The following is a 19786-nucleotide window of genomic DNA, read 5'->3' on the forward strand; positions in this document are numbered from 1 at the left end:
TGGCAGCGCATCTTTTTGGACCAGTTTGATCTTAACAGCAGAACCAAATAAATGACCTTGATCCTTTCTGAGGGAGAAAAATGTAAAAGAATTTAACATGTCCAACATTTTCTAATAGAAGAGAAGACGGCTTAGAGTGTCTTCCTTGAAGAGTACATGAGACTATATAATCATTTAATCAGTGTTGTTTCCTTTTAAATAGTCTTGCCTGGTGCATGACTTACTTTACATTCACTATGCTCCCCCTGTCTGAAATGGTACAGTCCCAGCTTCCACCACCCTGTTTGTGTCTCTCTGGACAACCTCTAAAGGGTTGTTGCAGTAATAGCTCAGCTAGCTATCTTTCACTAGGGTTTTTGTTTCTGTCATTCTCAGATTTTGATACAGTTTACATCAATTCAGTTCAGATCTTCTGTACTGCAAGTAAATTGAATTGTGCCAAGCAGTGATTCATTTTTCTAATTGTGCTAATGTAAAAAGTTGGAAAGATTTGGGATAAAATATATATTAAAACCTATTTTTGCTGCCAATGAAAGTTACAGCTATAGCACTAAGTTACCCATTCACTTATAAATTATTAATGTATGTTATAGGGAGTTTGTGTGTCAAATTGAACTCTCAGGAAAACCCAAGGTAATGCACAAAATAGGAAAATGAACAGCATTTTATTAAAAGTTTTGGATCATGAGCAGACCAAAGACATGCAAGCCCAAATAATCAAAGTGAGGCAATCATAAAGGTAAATGACATCCTACATTGCAGGAAATGCAACCTCGGGTTCCTTCTCCAGACATCCAGGTCTGACTGTCTGTGCCAGTCTGGTCTCGGTTCCTCCAGGCTTCTGGTGACGAGTACAGTGTTTCACCGGGAGATTTGTCCAGAGTAATTTTTCATAAGACTAATTTTTAATAAATGGAATTTCAGCTAGAGACAGAAAACAACAGTAAAACTCCCTTCAATAATATTTCTACAGCCTGCAAACAGTGGTGAGGGTTTTAGCAAAGTCCAGCATCACTATCATGATGGGCATACTCATGACTGAACAGGCCTGACCCCTTTGGAGTTTCGGGGACCTTTTCCCAAGTACTTCCCCTTCCCTAGTAGTTATAGGTTGTTTTGGGAGACATGAGTAGATCAGGGGACAGCTCTGTCCTTTGCTCCTGGTTACAGTACAGGCCTACACCCTGAGGGTGAGTCTCCTTAAGGAGTAGCGAGCAGTCTCCCTCTGGCTAATTTGTGCAATGTTGAATGAGTTGTATACCTGATGTAGGCTGCCTGTTTTTGAAATTGCATCCCAGCCTTAAGAACCCTGCCCTAAGTGTCTTTTTTTTAACCCTCAAATTGAGTGTTGTGATTATTTTGGGTACTCTGTCAGTATCTTAACTGGTGATTGAGTCCGTTGCTATTAGAGCCTTGCTAGCTACCACAAAAATACATACATGGAGGTCAGTGATGCTTTCGAGACGGTTAACCCTTGTATTTAATGTTAACCAAATATTTTAATTTCCCATGTCATGAACTATTTGATGATGTAGTTGTATCATGACCTTGTAAGGCAGTATCCCTAGCTGTTATTCACAGCGCAGACAACAGACAGTCAGTTACTGACAATTTTTCTCACATGGAAATAGCCCGATTTGCCCCCTACTGTTGAGCACTGGTATTGCATGTGCTTTTCTGTAATTTTCCACTCTGCACTCGGTGTGCTCAGTGAGAGTGTGCTGGAGTGGGGGAGGGGAGCCGTTTTGCACACGCGCTGCGCTGCCCACTTTGTGCGGTCTTGCACAGGGAAGACCTGGTTTTGGGGTCAAAGGTGACCTCAGAGGGCATCTTTTTGGGCCAGTTTGATCTTCACAGCAGAACCAAATAAATGACCTTGATCCTTTCTGAGGGAGACAAATGTAAAAGAATTTAACATGCCCAACATCTTCTAATAGAAGAGAAGACGGCTCAGTGTGTCTTCCTTGTACAGTACATGAGAATATATTTATATTTAATCAGTTTTATTTCCTTTTAAATAGTCTCACCTGGTGTATGAATTACTTTACATACACTATGACCCCCCCCCCCCCCCCCCCGTCTGAATTAGTACAGTCCCAGCTTCCACCTCCCTTCCCCCACCCTGTTTGTGTCTCTCTGAACAACCTCTAAAGTGTTGTTGCAGTAATAGCTCAGCTAGCTATCTTTCGCTGGGGTTTTTGTTTGTCTTTTTCAGTTTTTGACACAGTTTAGATCAATTCAGTTCAGATCTTCTGTACTGCAAGTTAATTTCATTGTGCCAAGCAGTGATTCATTTTTCTAATTGTGCTAATGTAAAAAGTTGGAAAGATTTGGGATAAAATATATATTGTAACCTATTTTTTTGCTGCCAATGAAAGTTACAACTATAGCACTAAATTACCCATTCACTTATACATTATTAATATATGTTATAGGGAGTTAGTGTGTCAAATTGAACTCTCAGGAAGACCCAAGGTATTGCACAAAATAGGAAAATAAACAGCATTTTATTAAGAGTTTTGGATAATGAGCAGACCAAAGACATGAGAGCCCAAATAATCAAAGTGAGGCAATTATAAAGGTAAATGACATCCTACATTGCAGGAAATGCAACCTCGGGTTCCTTCTCCGGGCATCCAGGTCTGACTGTCTGTGCCAGACTGGTCTCGGTTCCTCCAGGCTTCTGGTGACGAGTACAGTGTTTCCCCGGGAGATTTGTCCAGAGTAATTTTTCATAAGACTGATTTTTAATGAATGGAATTTTAGCTAGAGACAGAAAACAACAGTAAAACTCCCTTCAATAATATTTCTACAGCCTGCAAACAGTGGTGAGGGTTTTAGCAAAGTCCAGCATCACTATCATGATGGGCATACTCATGACTGAACAGGCCTGACCCCTGTGGAGTTTCGGGGACCTTTTCCCTAGTACTTCCCCTTCCCTAGTAGTTATAGGTTGTTTTGGGAGACATGAGTAGATCAGGGGACAGCTCTGTCCTTTGCTCCTGGTTACAGTACAGGCCTACACCCTGAGGGTGAGTCTCCTTAAGGAGTAGTGAGCAGCCTCCCTCTGGCTAATTTGTGCAATGTTGAATGAGTTGTATACCTGATGTAGGCTGCCTGTTTTTGAAATTGCATCCCAGCCTTAAGAACCCTGCCCTAAGTGTCTTTTTTTTAACCCTCAAATTGAGTGTTGTGATTATTTCGGGTACTCTGTCACAGTATCTTAACTGGGCATTGAGTCCGTTGCTGTTAGAGCCTTGCTAGCTACCACAAAAATACATACATGGAGGTCAGTGATGCTTTCGAGACGGTTAACCCTTGTATTTAATGTTAACCAAATATTTTAATTTCCCATGTCATGAACTATTTGATGATGTAGTTGTATCATGACCTTGTAAGGCAGTATCCCTAGCTGTTATTCACAGCGCAAAGACAACAGACAGTCAGTTACTGACAATTTTTCTCACATGGAAATAGCCCTATTTGCCCCCTACTGTTGAGCACTGGTATTGCATGTGCTTTTCTGTAATTTTCCACTCTGCACTCGGTGTGCTCAGTGAGAGTGTGCTGGAGTGGGGGAGGGGAGCCGTTTTGCACACGCGCTGCGCTGCCCACTTTGTGCGGTCTTGCACAGGGAAGACCTGGTTTTGGGGTCAAAGGTGACCTCAGAGGGCATCTTTTTGGGCCAGTTTGATCTTAACAGCAGAACCAAATAAATGACCTTGATCCTTTCTGAGGGAGACAAATGTAAAAGAATTTAACATGCCCAACATCTTCTAATAGAAGAGAAGACGGCTCAGTGTGTCTTCCTTGTACAGTACATGAGAATATATTCATATTTAATCAGTTTTATTTCCTTTCAAATAGTCTCGCCTGGTGTATGAATTACTTTACATACACTATGCCCCCCCCCCCCCCCCTCCGTCTGAGTTAGTACAGTCCCAGCTTTCACCTCCCTTCCCCCACCCTGTTTGTGTCTCTCTGAACAACCTCTAAAGGGTTGTTGCAGTAATAGCTCAGCTAGCTATCTTTCGCTGGGGTTATTGTTTGTCTTTCTCAGCTTTTGACACAGTTTAGATCAATTCAGTTCAGATCTTCTGTACTGCAAGTTCATTTCATTGTGCCAAGCAGTGATTCATTTTTCTAATTGTGCTAATGTAAAAAGTTGGAAAGATTTGGGATAAAATATATATTATAACCTATTTTTTTGCTGCCAATGAAAGTTACAACTATAGCACTAAATTACCCATTCACTTATAAATGATTAATATATGTTATAGGGAGTTAGTGTGTCAAATTGAACTCTCAGGAAGACCCAAGGTATTGCACAAAATAGGAAAATAAACAGCATTTTATTAAAAGTTTTGGATAATGAGCAGACCAAAGACATGCAAGCCCAAATAATCAAAGTGAGGCAATCATAAAGGTAAATGACATCCTACATTGCAGGAAATGCAACCTCGGGTTCCTTCTCCAGACATCCAGGTCTGACTGTCTGTGCCAGTCTGGTCTCGGTTCCTCCAGGCTTCTGTTGACGAGTACGGTGTTTCACTGGGAGATTTGTCCAGAGTAATTTTTCATAAGACTAATTTTTAATAAATGGAATGTTAACTAGAGACAGAAAACAACAGTAAAACTCCCTTCAATAATATTTCTACAGCCTGCAAACAGTGGTGAGTGTTTTAGCAAAGTCCAGCATCACTATCATGATGGGCATACTCATGACTGAACAGGCCTGACCCCTGTGGAGTTTCGGGGACCTTTTCCCTAGTACTTCCCCTTCCCTAGTAGTTATAGGTTGTTTTGGGAGACATGAGTAGATCAGGGGACAGCTCTGTCCTTTGCTCCTGGTTACAGTACAGGCCTACACCCTGAGGGTGAGTCTCCTTAAGGAGTAGCGAGCAGTCTCCCTCTGGCTAATTTGTGCAATGTTGAATGAGTTGTATACCTGATGTAGGCTGCCTGTTTTTGAAATTGCATCCCAGCCTTAAGAACCCTGCCCTAAGTGTCTTTTTTTTAACCCTCAAATTGAGTGTTGTGATTATTTCGGGTACTCTGTCACAGTATCTTAACTGGGCATTGAGTCCGTTGCTGTTAGAGCCTTGCTAGCTACCACAAAAATACATACATGGAGGTCAGTGATGCTTTCGAGACGGTTAACCCTTGTATTTAATGTTAACCAAATATTTTAATTTCCCATGTCATGAACTATTTGATGATGTAGTTGTATCATGACCTTGTAAGGCAGTATCCCTAGCTGTTATTCACAGTGCAAAGACAACAGACAGTCAGTTACTGACAATTTTTCTCACATGGAAATAGCCCTATTTGCCCCCTACTGTTGAGCACTGGTATTGCATGTGCTTTTCTGTAATTTTCCACTCTGCACTCGGTGTGCTCAGTGAAGAGTGTGCTGGAGTGGGGGAGGGGGAGCCGTTTTGCACACGCGCTGCGCTGCCCACTTTGTGCGGTCTTGCACAGGGAAGACCTGGTTTTGGGGTCAAAGGTAACCTCAGAGGGCATCTCTTTGGGCCAGTTTGATCTTCACAGCAGAACCAAATAAATGACCTTGATCCTTTCTGAGGGAGACAAATGTAAAAGAATTTAACATGCCCAACATCTTCTAATAGAAGAGAAGACGGCTCAGTGTGTCTTCCTTGTACAGTACATGAGAATATATTCATATTTAATCAGTTTTATTTCCTTTCAAATAGTCTCGCCTGGTGTATGAATTACTTTACATACACTATGCCCCCCCCCCCCCTCTGTCTGAGTTAGTACAGTCCCAGCTTCCACCTCCCTTCCCCCACCCTGTTTGTGTCTCTCTGAACAACCTCTAAAGTGTTGTTGCAGTAATAGCTCAGCTAGCTATCTTTCGCTGGGGTTATTGTTTGTCTTTCTCAGCTTTTGACACAGTTTAGATCAATTCAGTTCAGATCTTCTGTACTGCAAGTTCATTTCATTGTGCCAAGCAGTGATTCATTTTTCTAATTGTGCTAATGTAAAAAGTTGGAAAGATTTGGGATAAAATATATATTATAACCTATTTTTTTGCTGCCAATGAAAGTTACAACTATAGCACTAAATTACCCATTCACTTATAAATTATTAATATATGTTATAGGGAGTTAGTGTGTCAAATTGAACTCTCAGGAAGACCCAAGGTATTGCACAAAATAGGAAAATAAACAGCATTTTATTAAAAGTTTTGGATAATGAGCAGACCAAAGACATGCAAGCCCAAATAATCAAAGTGAGGCAATCATAAAGGTAAATGACATCCTACATTGCAGGAAATGCAACCTCGGGTTCCTTCTCCAGACATCCAGGTCTGACTGTCTGTGCCAGTCTGGTCTCGGTTCCTCCAGGCTTCTGTTGACGAGTACGGTGTTTCACTGGGAGATTTGTCCAGAGTAATTTTTCATAAGACTAATTTTTAATAAATGGAATGTTAACTAGAGACAGAAAACAACAGTAAAACTCCCTTCAATAATATTTCTACAGCCTGCAAACAGTGGTGAGGGTTTTAGCAAAGTCCAGCATCACTATCATGATGGGCATACTCATGACTGAACAGGCCTGACCCCTGTGGAGTTTCGGGGACCTTTTCCCTAGTACTTCCCCTTCCCTAGTAGTTATAGGTTGTTTTGGGAGACATGAGTAGTTCAGGGGACAGCTCTGTCCTTTGCTCCTGGTTACAGTACAGGCCTACACCCTGAGGGTGAGTCTCCTTAAGGAGTAGCGAGCAGTCTCCCTCTGGCTAATTTGTGCAATGTTGAATGAGTTGTATACCTGATGTAGGCTGCCTGTTTTTGAAATTGCATCCCAGCCTTAAGAACCCTGCCCTAAGTGTCTTTTTTAAAATTGAGTGCTTATTTCGGGTACTTTGTCACAGTATGTTAACTGGTGATTGAGTCAGTTGCTGTTAGAGCCTTGCTAGCTACCACAAAAATACAGACATGGAGATCAGTGATGCTTTCGATACGGTTAACCCTTGTATAATGTTTCAATATTTGGTTCAATTACCATGCCATGAGCTATTTGATGATGTAGTTGTATCATGACCTTGTAAGGCAGTGTCCATAGCTGTTACTTACAGCGCAAAGACAACAGACTGACAGTTATTTTAAAAATTGTACCTATGCCAAGTTTTCTCACATGGAAATAGCCCTATTTGCCCCCTACTGTTGAGCACTGGTATTGCATGTGCTTTTCTGTAATTTTCCACTCTGCACTCGGTGTGCTCAGTGCGAGTGTGCTGGAGTGGGGGAGGGGGAGCCGTTTTGCACACGCGCTGCGCTGCCCACTTTGTGCGGTCTTGCACAGGGAAGACCTGGTTTTGGGGTCAAGGGTGACCTCAGAGGGCATCTTTTTGGGCCAGTTTGATCTTAACAGCAGAACCAAATAAATGACCTTGATCCTTTCTGACTGAGACAAATGTAAATGAATTTAACATGCCCAACATCTTCTAATAGAAGAGAAGACGGCTCAGTTTGTCTTCCTTGAACAGTGCATGAGACTATATAATCATTTAATCAGTTTTATTTCCTTTTAAATAGTCTTGCTTGGTGCATGATTTACTTTACATACACTATGCCCCCCCTGTCTGAAATGGTACAGTCCCAGCTTTCACCTCCCTTCCCCCACCCTGTTTGTGTCTCTCTGAACAACCTCGAAAGGGTTGTTGCAGTAATAGCTCAGCTAGCTATCTTTCGCTGGGGGTTTTGTTGTTGAGAAATTCTGTAACTGCACTAATGTGAGGTTGCAGAGATTTGGGTCATAAATATAGTGGGGTATAGACAGAGGAAGTAAAAGCAGTAGCTGTAACTAGACTCCTAGTTCGCCAATGTAATTGTTGACATGTAGACCGGTCAATTTACCTTTTTGTCTTTTCGGTTTTGGAGTTTGACCGTCACATTTGACACTCGGTAAAAATCTGCAAGGCATTGCACAAAATAGGCTAATGAACTGTAAACAGATGGGACTGGCAGCTATTATATTGGCTTATTTATTATGAATATCAAAGATCAAAACAATGTCAAGAGAAGGGCATTAAGGTGTGGCAACCCCTAGAGGCACTATCACAGCCATCCCTGCAGGCTCGCCTACAACGGTCATCACAAACAGGAAGTACAGCCTGTTGTCAATGGGTGTTTTGGTCTTGAGTAAACCCCCAGGCTGGTTATCACATCAGGCAACCAGGTCGGTCTGCCTTTGTCTGATTGCCTTTGTCTGATTGCCCTTTTGTTACTCCAGGCTTCTAGTGATGGGCATACCTAGTTTGCGAACAGATTTTTTTATCTGACTAACAAAAACATATTTAGAATAAGTACATCATGAACAAGCATATAAATAGAGCATTAGGCCAAAATGCACAACACAGCAAAAATACAACTGCATTGAATGTTGTTTTTGCTCACTGGTGCTGCTGTTCAGTGCCTTTGCCTTTCCTTAGTTCTGAACCCAGAGTACAGGCTCCTTGAGGCCAACTGGCATCTCTCTCCTTTTTTTTTGCGCCACAAACATTTTCTTCTGACAGAGGAATGGAGGGGGAAATTATGCCAAGTGCCAAGATTTACATAGAGAAAAGGGATCACAAGGAAACTATTGTTTGCAAGTAGTGGTTTACACTTAGATCTACATGACAAGCTAGCTAAATGGTAGAGTGTAGGCCGGTATTACATATAGTATGTGACAGTACATTTTTAACAGCTTGTAGTTCAGAATTTTTTTCTATGATGAATTGGCCTATATGCATATCTATTAGCGGATGACTTTGGTCATATGAGTGTGTGGAAATTGGGGGAAGATGAAAACAAATAGTCTACCATCAGTATCCTAGCATAGCATTCCGCATTGTGCTGAGAGAACCTGTTGTCATTGGCTACCATGTCTGTTGTGTAGCTCAGAAGTGATAGTGTAGTGTTACGGAATGGGTTGCCATGGATGCAGTTGTTCTCGTACCTTTACTGTGAGCTTTCTTCAATTTGTGTTTCTATGGTGACAGTAATATTCCATGTTTTATCCGGTGAGTGTGTACAACACCATAGGATCAAAGCACCCGTGGTGGAACTGCTCTAGTTCTGTTGAGCGAGGATATCCATAAGTAACCATAGACTGTTAGGAAGAAGATAGTTGTAAAAAGAGAAGAGTGAAGAAAGGGACAACTTACATGTTGACTGGGTTTGGAGCGGGGGAATATTCTGGTGGAACACTATGTATTCGCTCACGGAGCGCAGAGGTAGGAAGTGAACTGGTGAATGTGAACCTCCCGAGAGGAACATTCCTGGTCTCAAAAATATATTTTCTTTATTCTCACAAGAAAGAAATCAGCTCTTATTGAGATTTCACCGGATTCTCTATAGCTGAGAAAGTAAAAAGCAATAAGAATAGATCGAGAAGAAAAAAAGAAAGTGTAGTTTAAATTTGTCTATATATATAGACCCTTTAGTGACGTCACAATGGGCCACGTTCATTATAGACCCTTTCAACAATCAAAACAACAACACTGCTTGAACGTTCTATTTGGGCCCCAATCTACTTCCTCTACATTAAGATAACATATGGAATGTTCAAAAGGAAGTCTTGTGGGGCCAACTATGATGCTGATAATGGAACTCTCTTGAAATCTGAGGAAAAGGCCAAAATCTGACACTGAACTGTTAAACTGAGCTCAATTATGTGTAGGAGAAATGGAATACAAATGAGATGGAGAGATCCTTTCCTATGGGTCAGTGTTTTGAGTGGATGATTGAACTTGGCCTTTGCAGACAGAATGGTGATGAAGAAAATGTAGTATTGCATCTAAAAGACTTGAATTGTCGGTGGATCTCCTGGAAGTTTTTCCAAATACGTGGTTAAGGCAGTAAAGACAAACCTGTTGTCACTTACCTCCAGAGTAAGTGGTAAACCTCCAAATTGAAAAAAAATTAAAAAAAATGTATGGTTTCATTCTCTTAGCAAAACAAAAAATGTGACTCTTCTGTTAGGAAGTTTACCATTTATTCTTAGCGCACCCAGGGCAGACACTTACCCACATACTTAGACACCACCTGATGGTTCGATCAGTTGCTATTGTCTCTTACACCCTTGAAGTGTTTTACATTCTTGTAAGTGTTCTGTTCAGAGAAACAGTGTGGTTGCCCTGCCTTGTTTTAGAAACAAGAGCGGTTGAAATTGTCCCTCCCAAGCTAGTCGGTCCCAGCCCGTTTGTACTGGCTTTCTAAGATGGCTGCTGTAAACTCGTCCAAACAATGGGCACCACTGCAACTAAGACCTTAGATGGGGGTGGGGTGGGGAAGGAACTTGCGCTAAAAATGCAACACGTGGGACAAGAGAAGCCTTGTGCAGTGAAACAGCAGGAATGGGGCCAAGTCGATCCCAGTCAAGGAATCTAGCAGGGATCACTGCCAGATTTCAATGAAGAGACTCCATGTTGCTGCACTGAAACAGTTTATTTTTTTTTTTTCAGTTTGGTGCAGCCAGTGGTTTTCATTGTGCTCACAAATCAATCTGATCTTTCAGGGGGTATCTTGCTCTGAAAAATTATTATTATTATTAAGAACGGCGTTTGGTTTGTTGTCACCAGATTTCCGTTGAATGCTGTAATCAGATATTCACTGTTCTAATCAGAATTCAGAGTTTTTGAAAGTAAGCACATTTATCGCAATTATTTAAATATTTCTCCCGCAAGACCATCATGGAGGCCTAGCTCCAGTGGCTCCTCTGAGAAAGACACCGTATTGGTACCACTGAAGTATGGGGTATGTTCTCTGTGTGTGTGTGCGTGTGTGTGTGCGTGTGTGTGTGTGTGTGTGTGTGCGTGTGTGTGCGTGTGTGCGTGTGTGTGCGCACGTGTGCGCGCGTGCGCTAGTCCTTATTCCCTGTTGAGTATTTCAGTCGGATTGATTTCCTCTGCTGGGGAAGGTTCTTTGCTATAGCTAGCAAGTGGGTAGGCCTATAGTTTGAAAACCTGATGTACAGGAGACAACCATCACTATCAACTATCACCGCCAATGTGACAATAGTTTATGTAGCCTATGCAGAGTTGAGAGTGAAGATGCATTGCTATTTCTAATTGTATCCGTGCCAGTGTAATGCATGTTTCATGCATTTATTAGATTAAACATTGTTGCCATGGGGACAGCCATGAAATGAGTCTTGTACAAATAGACTAGTCCGAGGAGCTCCAGACTGAATTCCTCATTTTGTCTTTAGTGATTTAGATTTGTAACTTTGGTGGTGTTTTCACTCGACGTAACAGCGGCATGCCCTTCAGGGTCACCAGAGAACGCGGCACGGCGCTGATGGTGATGGTGTTTAGTAGTACGGTGAAGAGATTCCCGCCACGGGTGTGCCCTGGCGCCAGTGCGCTGATTGAGATTCTGTTCTTCGCTGGGGGGGGGGGGGGGGGGTCATGCTCCACTGCAGCAGTCACTCCACCACACAGACCCCAGAGACGCAGCTAGCGGGTTGGGAACAGCTGGAACGCCCGAAGAGGCAGCAGTTAGCCATACTGGGGCGGAATTGGCAGTGAGATGGCAGCAGTCCCTCGCACGCACCGTCTCGGCTGTGCTGTGCCTTGTGACGCCTGGAGTCTGGGAACACTGCAGAACGGGGATGTTCTGTATGAAGGTTGTAAGGGACACTGCCACTTGCGAGCAAGCATTAGTTTTACCTTTCATTTTTATCTGTGTGGGTTTTAAATGAACAGTATCGGAGCACACTTCGAGAATGTTTCATTCGATATGCTCTTGCGCACCAGTAGGCTATGGTTATGGTCCAATATTTTTCATAGGATCATGCTGCTCCCTTTAGAATGCTCTGCCACGGCACCACATCATATTTCCCCTGAGCCCGAGCTAACAGGTGCAAACCGCCACAGCCAGCTAGAACCTTAATTAGTCGCGATGCAGCGTGATAAGACGCAGCCTGCGCAGGATGGAGTGTAGAGAGTGAATTGGAACTACCTGGAGTTGTGTGTAAGTAATACAGCAAAAAAAAAAAAATCTCTTCTCTACCTGGCTATGTACAGTAAAGAACATACTATGATTTATTGTCAAGATAGGGGAGGGTGGCAGGTTATTATTAATGTAACACAGAAGGTCCGCACCCTTGCTCACCGTTTTTTTTTTTTTTAATTCTATTTGAGTTCAATCCCCAACACACATGACGTTTCGAGCCCTTTGGCTCTTCATCAGACGTTGGATCTTGGACTTTTGGCTCCTGCACCTTAATTTGGATGTGTGCACTCAAATACTGAAATAGGTTATTATTAATGTCCATTTATTTATTTCATGCATTTGGGTACATTTTATCAGTTCATTTTTGCTGTGTAACTTGAATTTATACCCCAGGGCTCTTTTTGAGAGCATCCTGTCAACGGTGGCTCTGCCGGAATGTTTTGACCCATTGTTGTCACGTGCAGTCTTAGTAGTCTACTCAGTATGTCCGCCAGATGCCTACTCATAACATCCAACACTGACGCTGATTGCGGAGATGGACCCTCCTCTTTGAAAGGGACTCTTGTCTCTGTAATCACACCCCACCCCACCCCACCTCACATTGCATTGCCTGTCTCTGAAGCACTAGCCTAGCTAGTCGTTGGAATCCGTGGGAATGGCGGATGGATTGCAATTAGCCATCGTGGCACGGGCGGCGGTGACGTGGCGTGGCGCAGCGCTACGATGCAGCCTGCTGCGCAGAGCTAAATGGGGTGTGTGTGTTGCTGTGCTGTAGAGGCACTTCCTCTCTGCCTGGGAAGTGCAGCGTACTACATTGGGATATAATGTAAATGCCTTACTGCCCAGATCTAAGTCTATATCTAAGATCTAGATCCCTCCCTCTCCTTTACTTTGTGCTTTATTTATAGGTGTTATTTATTTATGGGCGTAACTCCAGGCAACAAAAGCAGGCGTGCCGTGCAGTATAATTTGTGCTGCCCTTAATTTCTTCTGTATGCTAGTCCGATCAGTTCTCCGTGCGCGTGCTTGTGCAGTGTGCTGATGGGTTAGCATATTGACATTGCCTACCAGGAAGAAAAAGGATTCTGATTCTGCACACTGTCTGCAGCATAGATAGTGTACTTGGGTTGGGCATGCTCAGCAGCATTGCAGACTTGACTAGCAAAGCAAAGCAGCAGTTCAGCCTCTTCAGTGCAGAGCGCGACCTTTGACCCCTGTCACTGGTGCAGATATGATCTTGTGTGGCACCTGCCAATCAAACAAAGGACGTATTAAGGCTCAGGGCTGGACCATGTAAGCAAATCACACAATTGCCACATTGGTGATTGCGTAGATCTGGGCGTCTTCATACCACAGAGTTTTTCGTGCACCCTATCTTGAGGGTGTGGGAGGCTAATCAAGTATTTCAGGATGCGGTAGCCCTGGAATATGAATGGGTTAGTTAGTTTGAATAGGCATGGCTAATCAAACTACTGTGTGTGTGTGCGCGCACGTGTGTGTGTGTGTGTGTGTGTGTGTGTGTGTGTGTGTGTGTGTGTGTGTGTGTGTGTGTGTGTGTGTGTGTGTGTGTGTGTGTGTGTGTGTGCGCGCGTGTGTGTGAGCGTGTCCTCAAGGATGGAGTTACATGCCATCTATCTCCAGAGACTAGCTTGTAATAATGAAACAATAAGTAATCCCTGCTCTCTGTTCCACTGCAAGGAACAGAATAAATTAGTAATAGTAATTTTTTTGTGAAAGGATGTTGCTTATAGAAGCTATCTAGCAATAATCAACTGCTGCTGTAACCGTAGCAATATCTGACAATTCTTATCTTCTTATCTTAGCTCATTGTTCGAGTGTTTCCTAGCAGATGGTTGCTGAATTGGGTGCACTATTGTTGTGCTATTGCTGTATCTGTTTTTCGCAATATCCTGTGACTGGCATATTTTATTTTATTTATTTTTTAATTATTATTATTTGAAGGATACCAGATATCAATGAAGTCTTTGGACTGCGGCGATGAACATCTGGCCTGATTTTGTAGATTTGTGGGGGTGATTTTATGGTGTCGTTATCTCAGATTTTGTTAACAAGGCCTAGTATTTTTATATTAGCCTATCAATTATTTTGGTTGTTCCACATAGCTCAAACAGAGATATGTGAAGTCTGACACACTCACTTTAACTCTGATATTGAGTTTGCTTGCTGTTTTTTTTTTTTTTTAGCAGTTCAATCAAGGGCTTTCCCTGTTGCTTTTTAAAAAAAAAAAAATATTTGAAAAGTTTAACGTAATGACATGTCTGTTTACTGACGTTGTAAAGGTTATACAAGATTCCATGTGAATAAAGTGGAATTCTGTAGAGGGGACCTTTGCTAAACTGTTGCCTCTTTCTGTCTTTGTCTTTGTTCACCAGGTTCTGGAATCCTGCTTGTTTGATCCATGAACAGCACATCTGTAAGCATCCTAACACTCAGGTAGGACTTTTAATTTGTTTTGTGATTTAAATGTCAGACCAATTAAACCTTGTTTATTGAAATTCCTATCGGTCGTAGACATTACCTCAACATATATTTGCAGTCCTCTGGCCTAGATATTAGTATTTCAATAACTACGCTGATGTGTTATGACTTATTCATAAATCACACATCTTGTAATGAATATTTTTTATAAAATTGTTTCTTGACAGATGCTTCTTCATATAAATGCTAACCTGCTTTATTAGCTTAAAGATTAATTGGCCCCGGTCCAGCCTAGAGAAATATGTCGGGCAGTTCTTAAGGCCCGGGTTCCGTAGACGGAATTTTATATTGCCATACCGACAGCATTGCATAATCCCTGCCCCCTTTGGCGCAAAGAAACCAGACAGCTGTAGCCTGCCTCTCTCCAATTGGCTGCAGCCAGCAACCAATTAGGGTTTAGAGGGGGAGGAGACAGACGAGGTCTGTGCTGTGTTTCCTGCCGCCTGCCTCAGTGCGTTAGACCACAGTGAGCTGCTCTGCCTCTGCTTCTCACAGGCCGTCCGCCCTGACCGGTGCTCAAACCACCTGGGGAGGAGGCAGAGAGCCAGGTGTGGGCTAGGACAGGTCTGTTTGCATTGGTTGCAACCTTTTGGTTTCGTCTAGAAATCTAGGTATCTCAGTCGTCTTGCTTGGTAGAAGAATTTTTTTTTTCTTTTTTTTTCTTTTTTGAGGTTAGAGTAGCGTGTGAGAAAAACCTGCTTTTTTTTGGGCTTCAAATCAGCCTTTTTAAGTGATAAGGTGGGCGGCACTGCAGGCACATGGTTAGATTGAGCTGGTTTTAGGCCAAGAGAAGGTTCTGGGGGGGAAAAACAAGGGGGGAGTGACTGCAGAGGTTTTGTAGTGCCCCCTAGTGAAAGAGATCAGATACTGCAGGCATGGAAGTTGATAGTCACTGACCTTGTTAGTTTAGCTTCACCGGAGCATTGATCCTCAGCAGTTGTTAGCCGCTTGTCAAATAATTTGGCTGTTTAAGCTAATAGAGGTGTGTCAATAGGGCTCATGTTACTAATAGAGGTTTGTGTGTGACAATTGTTTTTTCCCCTCTCATCCGCCTTTCCTCTCTCCGTCTCTCTCGTTGGCTCTCTCTTAGGTGAAAAATGGAAGTCGCCGTTCCAGAGGAGCCGCAAAAGAAAATCTTCCGCGCCCGAAAAACCATGAAGGCAAGCGATCGACAGCAGCTTGAAGCTCTCCACAACACCCTGTCGTCAGTATCGGCAAACGCCGCCACCCCACCTTCGTCGTCGCCGTCTTCGTCAACTTCCTCGACGACCCCGGCACCTATGGTGAACGGCACGCATTCTGATGACTGTGTGAAGGCCACGGCGAAAAGCAAAGAACCAGGGAAAGAGAAGACAAAGGAGAGGGAGAAGACGGCCACAGTCAACGGGCCGAGCTCAAACTCGCCCGCCCCCGCCACCCCCGCCTCCGGTTCTGCGTCTCCGCACCTAGGACTGTCTCTGTCCCGGTCCCCCTCTCCGTCCACCCAGAGCCTCAAGCCCTCGGCGGCGGTGACGAAGAACGGCCCGAAGGAGAGCGAGAAGAAGGAGCAGGCCAAAGACGACTCCAAGGAAAAGGAGAAAGAGGAGGCCTCCCCTGAAGGCAAAGAGGCGGAGGAGGAGAAAAAAAAGAAGCAGAAGAAGCCGGAGAAAGAGAAGGAGAAAGAGAAGGTGTGTAGAAGGGACGGAGATGGGGCGGAGATGGGGCGGAATGGACCATAGCTAGTGTCCGAGAGATCAGCTCAAACGATGCTGGATCGAAGCGACCAGCATGGATAAAACAGTGGTTTTGCCTAGTCCGCAATATAATCTAATGCGGTCGATTAGTAAGTGCCCAGTAAATGGTACACAGAATCTGTTCTACGGGATCTAATGGATACAGTCTTAGCTGGTGCCTAGTATGGGTACTTGAGGCACAAAAACATTCTTGTTGTTTAAACTGTGCTAATATGTCTCGTTCATGGGGCACAAAAAAAAGTTTGGGGTCTTAAGATGGTCTCATCAGGCTCATGGATTCAGTGCCTTTGCTGCAGCATGGGGGCGGATTAAGCAAATGCTGCCCGTGGAGCTGTAGGGTAGCTGTAAATCAAACCTTCTCCAAAATCAGGGGTGGACACTTTACACGCCTGAGCACCCCGGGACATGTGTACGTCATGTCGGGGTGGAGATGCAAAATTGACCAATTAGTTAATGACCCAGTGAGAACAATGGCCTCTAGAGAATCACATTAGAGCTCTAACTTGCTCTGGGGCCAATAAACGTCTGATTAATGGCTTCCATTGAAAGAGTGTTGTAACGTCTTAGATAAGCTTGATGCTCAGTGGGCTGAGGGACAGTAACGGTAATAACAGATATGAAGGCAGCAATTATAGCTGTATAATTGCAACAGTAATGGCTGTAGGCCTGTAGATTTTTTCTTATTCTGTTAAGCCTTAAAGGTGTTGGAAAATGAATGTTCTTAAGAATATCTGGGTTCATCGAATTCAACATAGAATATTAGAACCTTGAATTGTTGCGGAATGTTCAAAAGATTTCTTCTTATTCTATTAATCGGGGGGCTGTGACATTAAATCAAAGGTGAACTTGAGAAAAATCAAGGGTGCACTGAAGATGGAACTACTGATGGATTTATTTTTGTCGTTATAATTCTTTCATATTTTTTGCTCTCCTTTGACTTTATAGAAGTCCTCTTCATCAGCCAGCCCATCCACATCCTCAAATGAGAAGACAGGGGTCGAGAAAGACGCCAAGCCCACAGCGGACTCCGGCAAAACCAAGGAAAAGACAGAAAAGACCACGTCTAAGAGTCAAAGGTCATCTCCGTCTCCAGCTTCTTCCCCGACAACGTTGGCAGCACAGGGGTCTGACCAGGAAGTAAAGGAGGGCTTCCTCTTCCTCAGTGAGGAGGAAGAGAATGTGGCCGAGAAAGAGGAGAAGAAAGCCAAGCAGGATGAAGAGAAGACAGAGGAAAAGATGGAGGTAGACACGGATATGGACAAAGAGAAAGGGAATGAGAAAAAGGAGGAGGAGGAGGAGGGTGAGACAAAGTCGAAGAAGAAGAATGAGGGAAAGGCTTCTCGATCGTCCAGCCCCACAGAATTAGCAGGTGGGTGAAAGGTCGCCTCGACACCTCGGGCCCAAAAAGGGAAAAACGTGTTTTTTTGTTTTGTTTTTTTTTGTAATGTTATTTACCACAACTGTTGCACTTTGTCATATAATAGAGGAAGTGAGAAAGAGATGGGGAGTAATCAACCGGGCATTAACTTCGAAGTTGGCAACGACTTCACTATTTAATACTGTTCCTAATTCTTAACCCCCCTCCATCAAAACAGCCACCGATGCCACATCCTCAAGCAAGAAGCGGACGTTGTCTCACGACGGAGAAAAGAGCGAAGAGAAGGCGAGAGAGGCGACCACAGAGGAGGAGAGGGGGGGCAAGCGGCCGAGGGTGGAGGGCCTCGAACTGGAGGTAGAAGCGCAGATAGAGCTCAAGATCACCGAGGGTGCTGCTGGCAGCCGCCTGAAACTTGAGAAGGTCAGTAGGAAGCGTTGGACACAGATATTTGCCAAGCCGTCAACACACACACACACACACGCTATGTAATGTTGTACAGTTGTAATGTTTTTTTTTTTTGTGTTTGTTGTTTTGTTGCTGGAGTGGGGTCGTCAGAATGTTGAATTTTATAAAAGTTCTGTTTAAAATTCTTGAATTAATTTAAATCAATCCTTACCATTTGTTGTGCTGTGTGTAGATAAAGCAGTACAGTTTGTATTATCCTGCTTATGATGTGTCGAAATAGTTTGATGTGACAAAACATTGTTCAAAAATGGTATATTTTCCTTTTTCACACGTTGTGCATTTTCTTAGCTTTGATCTCACATTGCTGTCTTTTTCTCTTTATCCCTGCCCTCACCACCCTTCTCTCTCTCTCTCTCGCTCTCTCTATCCCTCGCTCCATCTCAGGTGGTGCAAAAGCTCGTGGAGGAGCGGCTTCGCGTGCTGGAGCTGACCGTGTTCGACCGTACTCTCCAGGAGCTGAAGGAGAGAGTGGAGAAGATCGACTGTGCTACCAAGCACCAGGGCACGCTCAACACACTACAGGTGAGACGTGTTCAAGTGAAGTGATGGGTCTGAAGGATTAACAGATGCAGGTACAAGTGAGGCCACAGTTTCAGTATGACTGCACCACCGCTAGTTGTCGATAGTTATCTCGGAGTTGTCTTCTGTGACATTTTGATTATTTAACGTTATGTTTCACTTTTCCCAATTTTCTAGGCCAGAATCGCCCGACTAGTCAAGAAATTTGGAGCTGCTAACCAGGCATCGGAGAACAGCAGAAAGGTCCAAGAGGTGAGTGAATTGGTTGATGCCAGTGCGGAATTTAGGTTCGATGTAGCTAAAAGAATTGAATGCAGTTATTGCTGGATAATGTCAAATCTAAACGAGATTTACAATACCAAGGGGGTTTTTTTTGCGAACCTCTTAAGCCACACAAAAGTGTTGTCTCAAATGTCCCTGAAGACTAAAAAACCCAGTAAAACCCAGCAATAATCCTAATCCAAGTAAACAAAATGAACATAAAATTACAATTGGAATATCAGTTAAATTTTGTTCACTGCATTTGAACACTGAAAGTTTTGTGTCTGAATAAATGTTACATAATCAGTGAAAATGAAAAAGCAAAACATTAAATGAAAAGGCGGATTACTATCAATAAGATCCAAAAGTAAGTTTACATTTTTTGCCAAAATCCTTTTAATTAAATGCACCAATTAATGACATCAATGAAAAAGACCTTTGGTCTTAATAAACTCTACATATCCCTTTTAGAGTGTGCAATGAAGCTACATAAAAAAAAATAAAAAAAAAATAACCCTCTAACCCTACCTAGGGTGATAGCCGGATGGATTTTCTGTTAACACGTAAAACATTCAGTTCTTTGGCGTTTTCACACTAGTGGTAAATCTTCTTGACATTCAAAGTTGTCATGACCTTACTCAATCTCTTCAGTACTGTTTGATCTCTTCTGACCAACCCTTTGTTTACCAGTACCCTGCTTTGTGGTCTCCCCCAGAGACTAGATGCAAGCCTACAGTACCCCATCCTCCTTTGGCCTCCCCTCTCTTACGGATCATTAATACCTTGTAGCGTCTGGCATCTATGCTTGTCTCGCCATCCTTGTGAGGAAACTGGCGAACTTAATCCCATCATCAGATTTTCATATTTTCACAAATACCCTCAGCTTGTTCCTGCCCGATTGCAAGTGTTCTGCACAAGGGGCAACTGGCGCAATTCAGGGGAGAGAAAAAACAAGATATAATATTCAT

General features: G+C 43.2%; 1 protein-coding gene and 1 long non-coding RNA gene across 2 annotated transcripts in view; one reads left to right on the forward strand and one right to left on the reverse strand.

Moving 5' to 3' along the window:
* The window catches only part of LOC121717888 (activating transcription factor 7 interacting protein), a 44447-nt gene that overhangs the window by 19245 nt on the left and 5416 nt on the right, over nucleotides 1-19786 (forward strand). Inside the window, 6 exon segments of the mRNA XM_042102594.1 lie at nucleotides 14357-14417; nucleotides 15553-16129; nucleotides 17141-17567; nucleotides 17788-17993; nucleotides 18423-18560; nucleotides 18735-18809. Coding sequence (XP_041958528.1) covers nucleotides 15560-16129; nucleotides 17141-17567; nucleotides 17788-17993; nucleotides 18423-18560; nucleotides 18735-18809 — 1416 coding nt within the window. The 5' untranslated portion in view covers nucleotides 14357-14417; nucleotides 15553-15559.
* LOC121717931 lies at nucleotides 8965-9367 on the reverse strand. Its single transcript, XR_006033828.1, has 2 exons — nucleotides 9173-9367; nucleotides 8965-9083 (listed from the first exon to the last, which is right to left on the reverse strand). It is a non-coding gene; the product is annotated as an uncharacterized LOC121717931 (long non-coding RNA).

This window comes from Alosa sapidissima, chromosome 9 (genome assembly GCF_018492685.1).
Source record: "Alosa sapidissima isolate fAloSap1 chromosome 9, fAloSap1.pri, whole genome shotgun sequence".
In the NCBI taxonomy this organism is placed as follows: Eukaryota; Metazoa; Chordata; class Actinopteri; order Clupeiformes; family Clupeidae; genus Alosa; species Alosa sapidissima.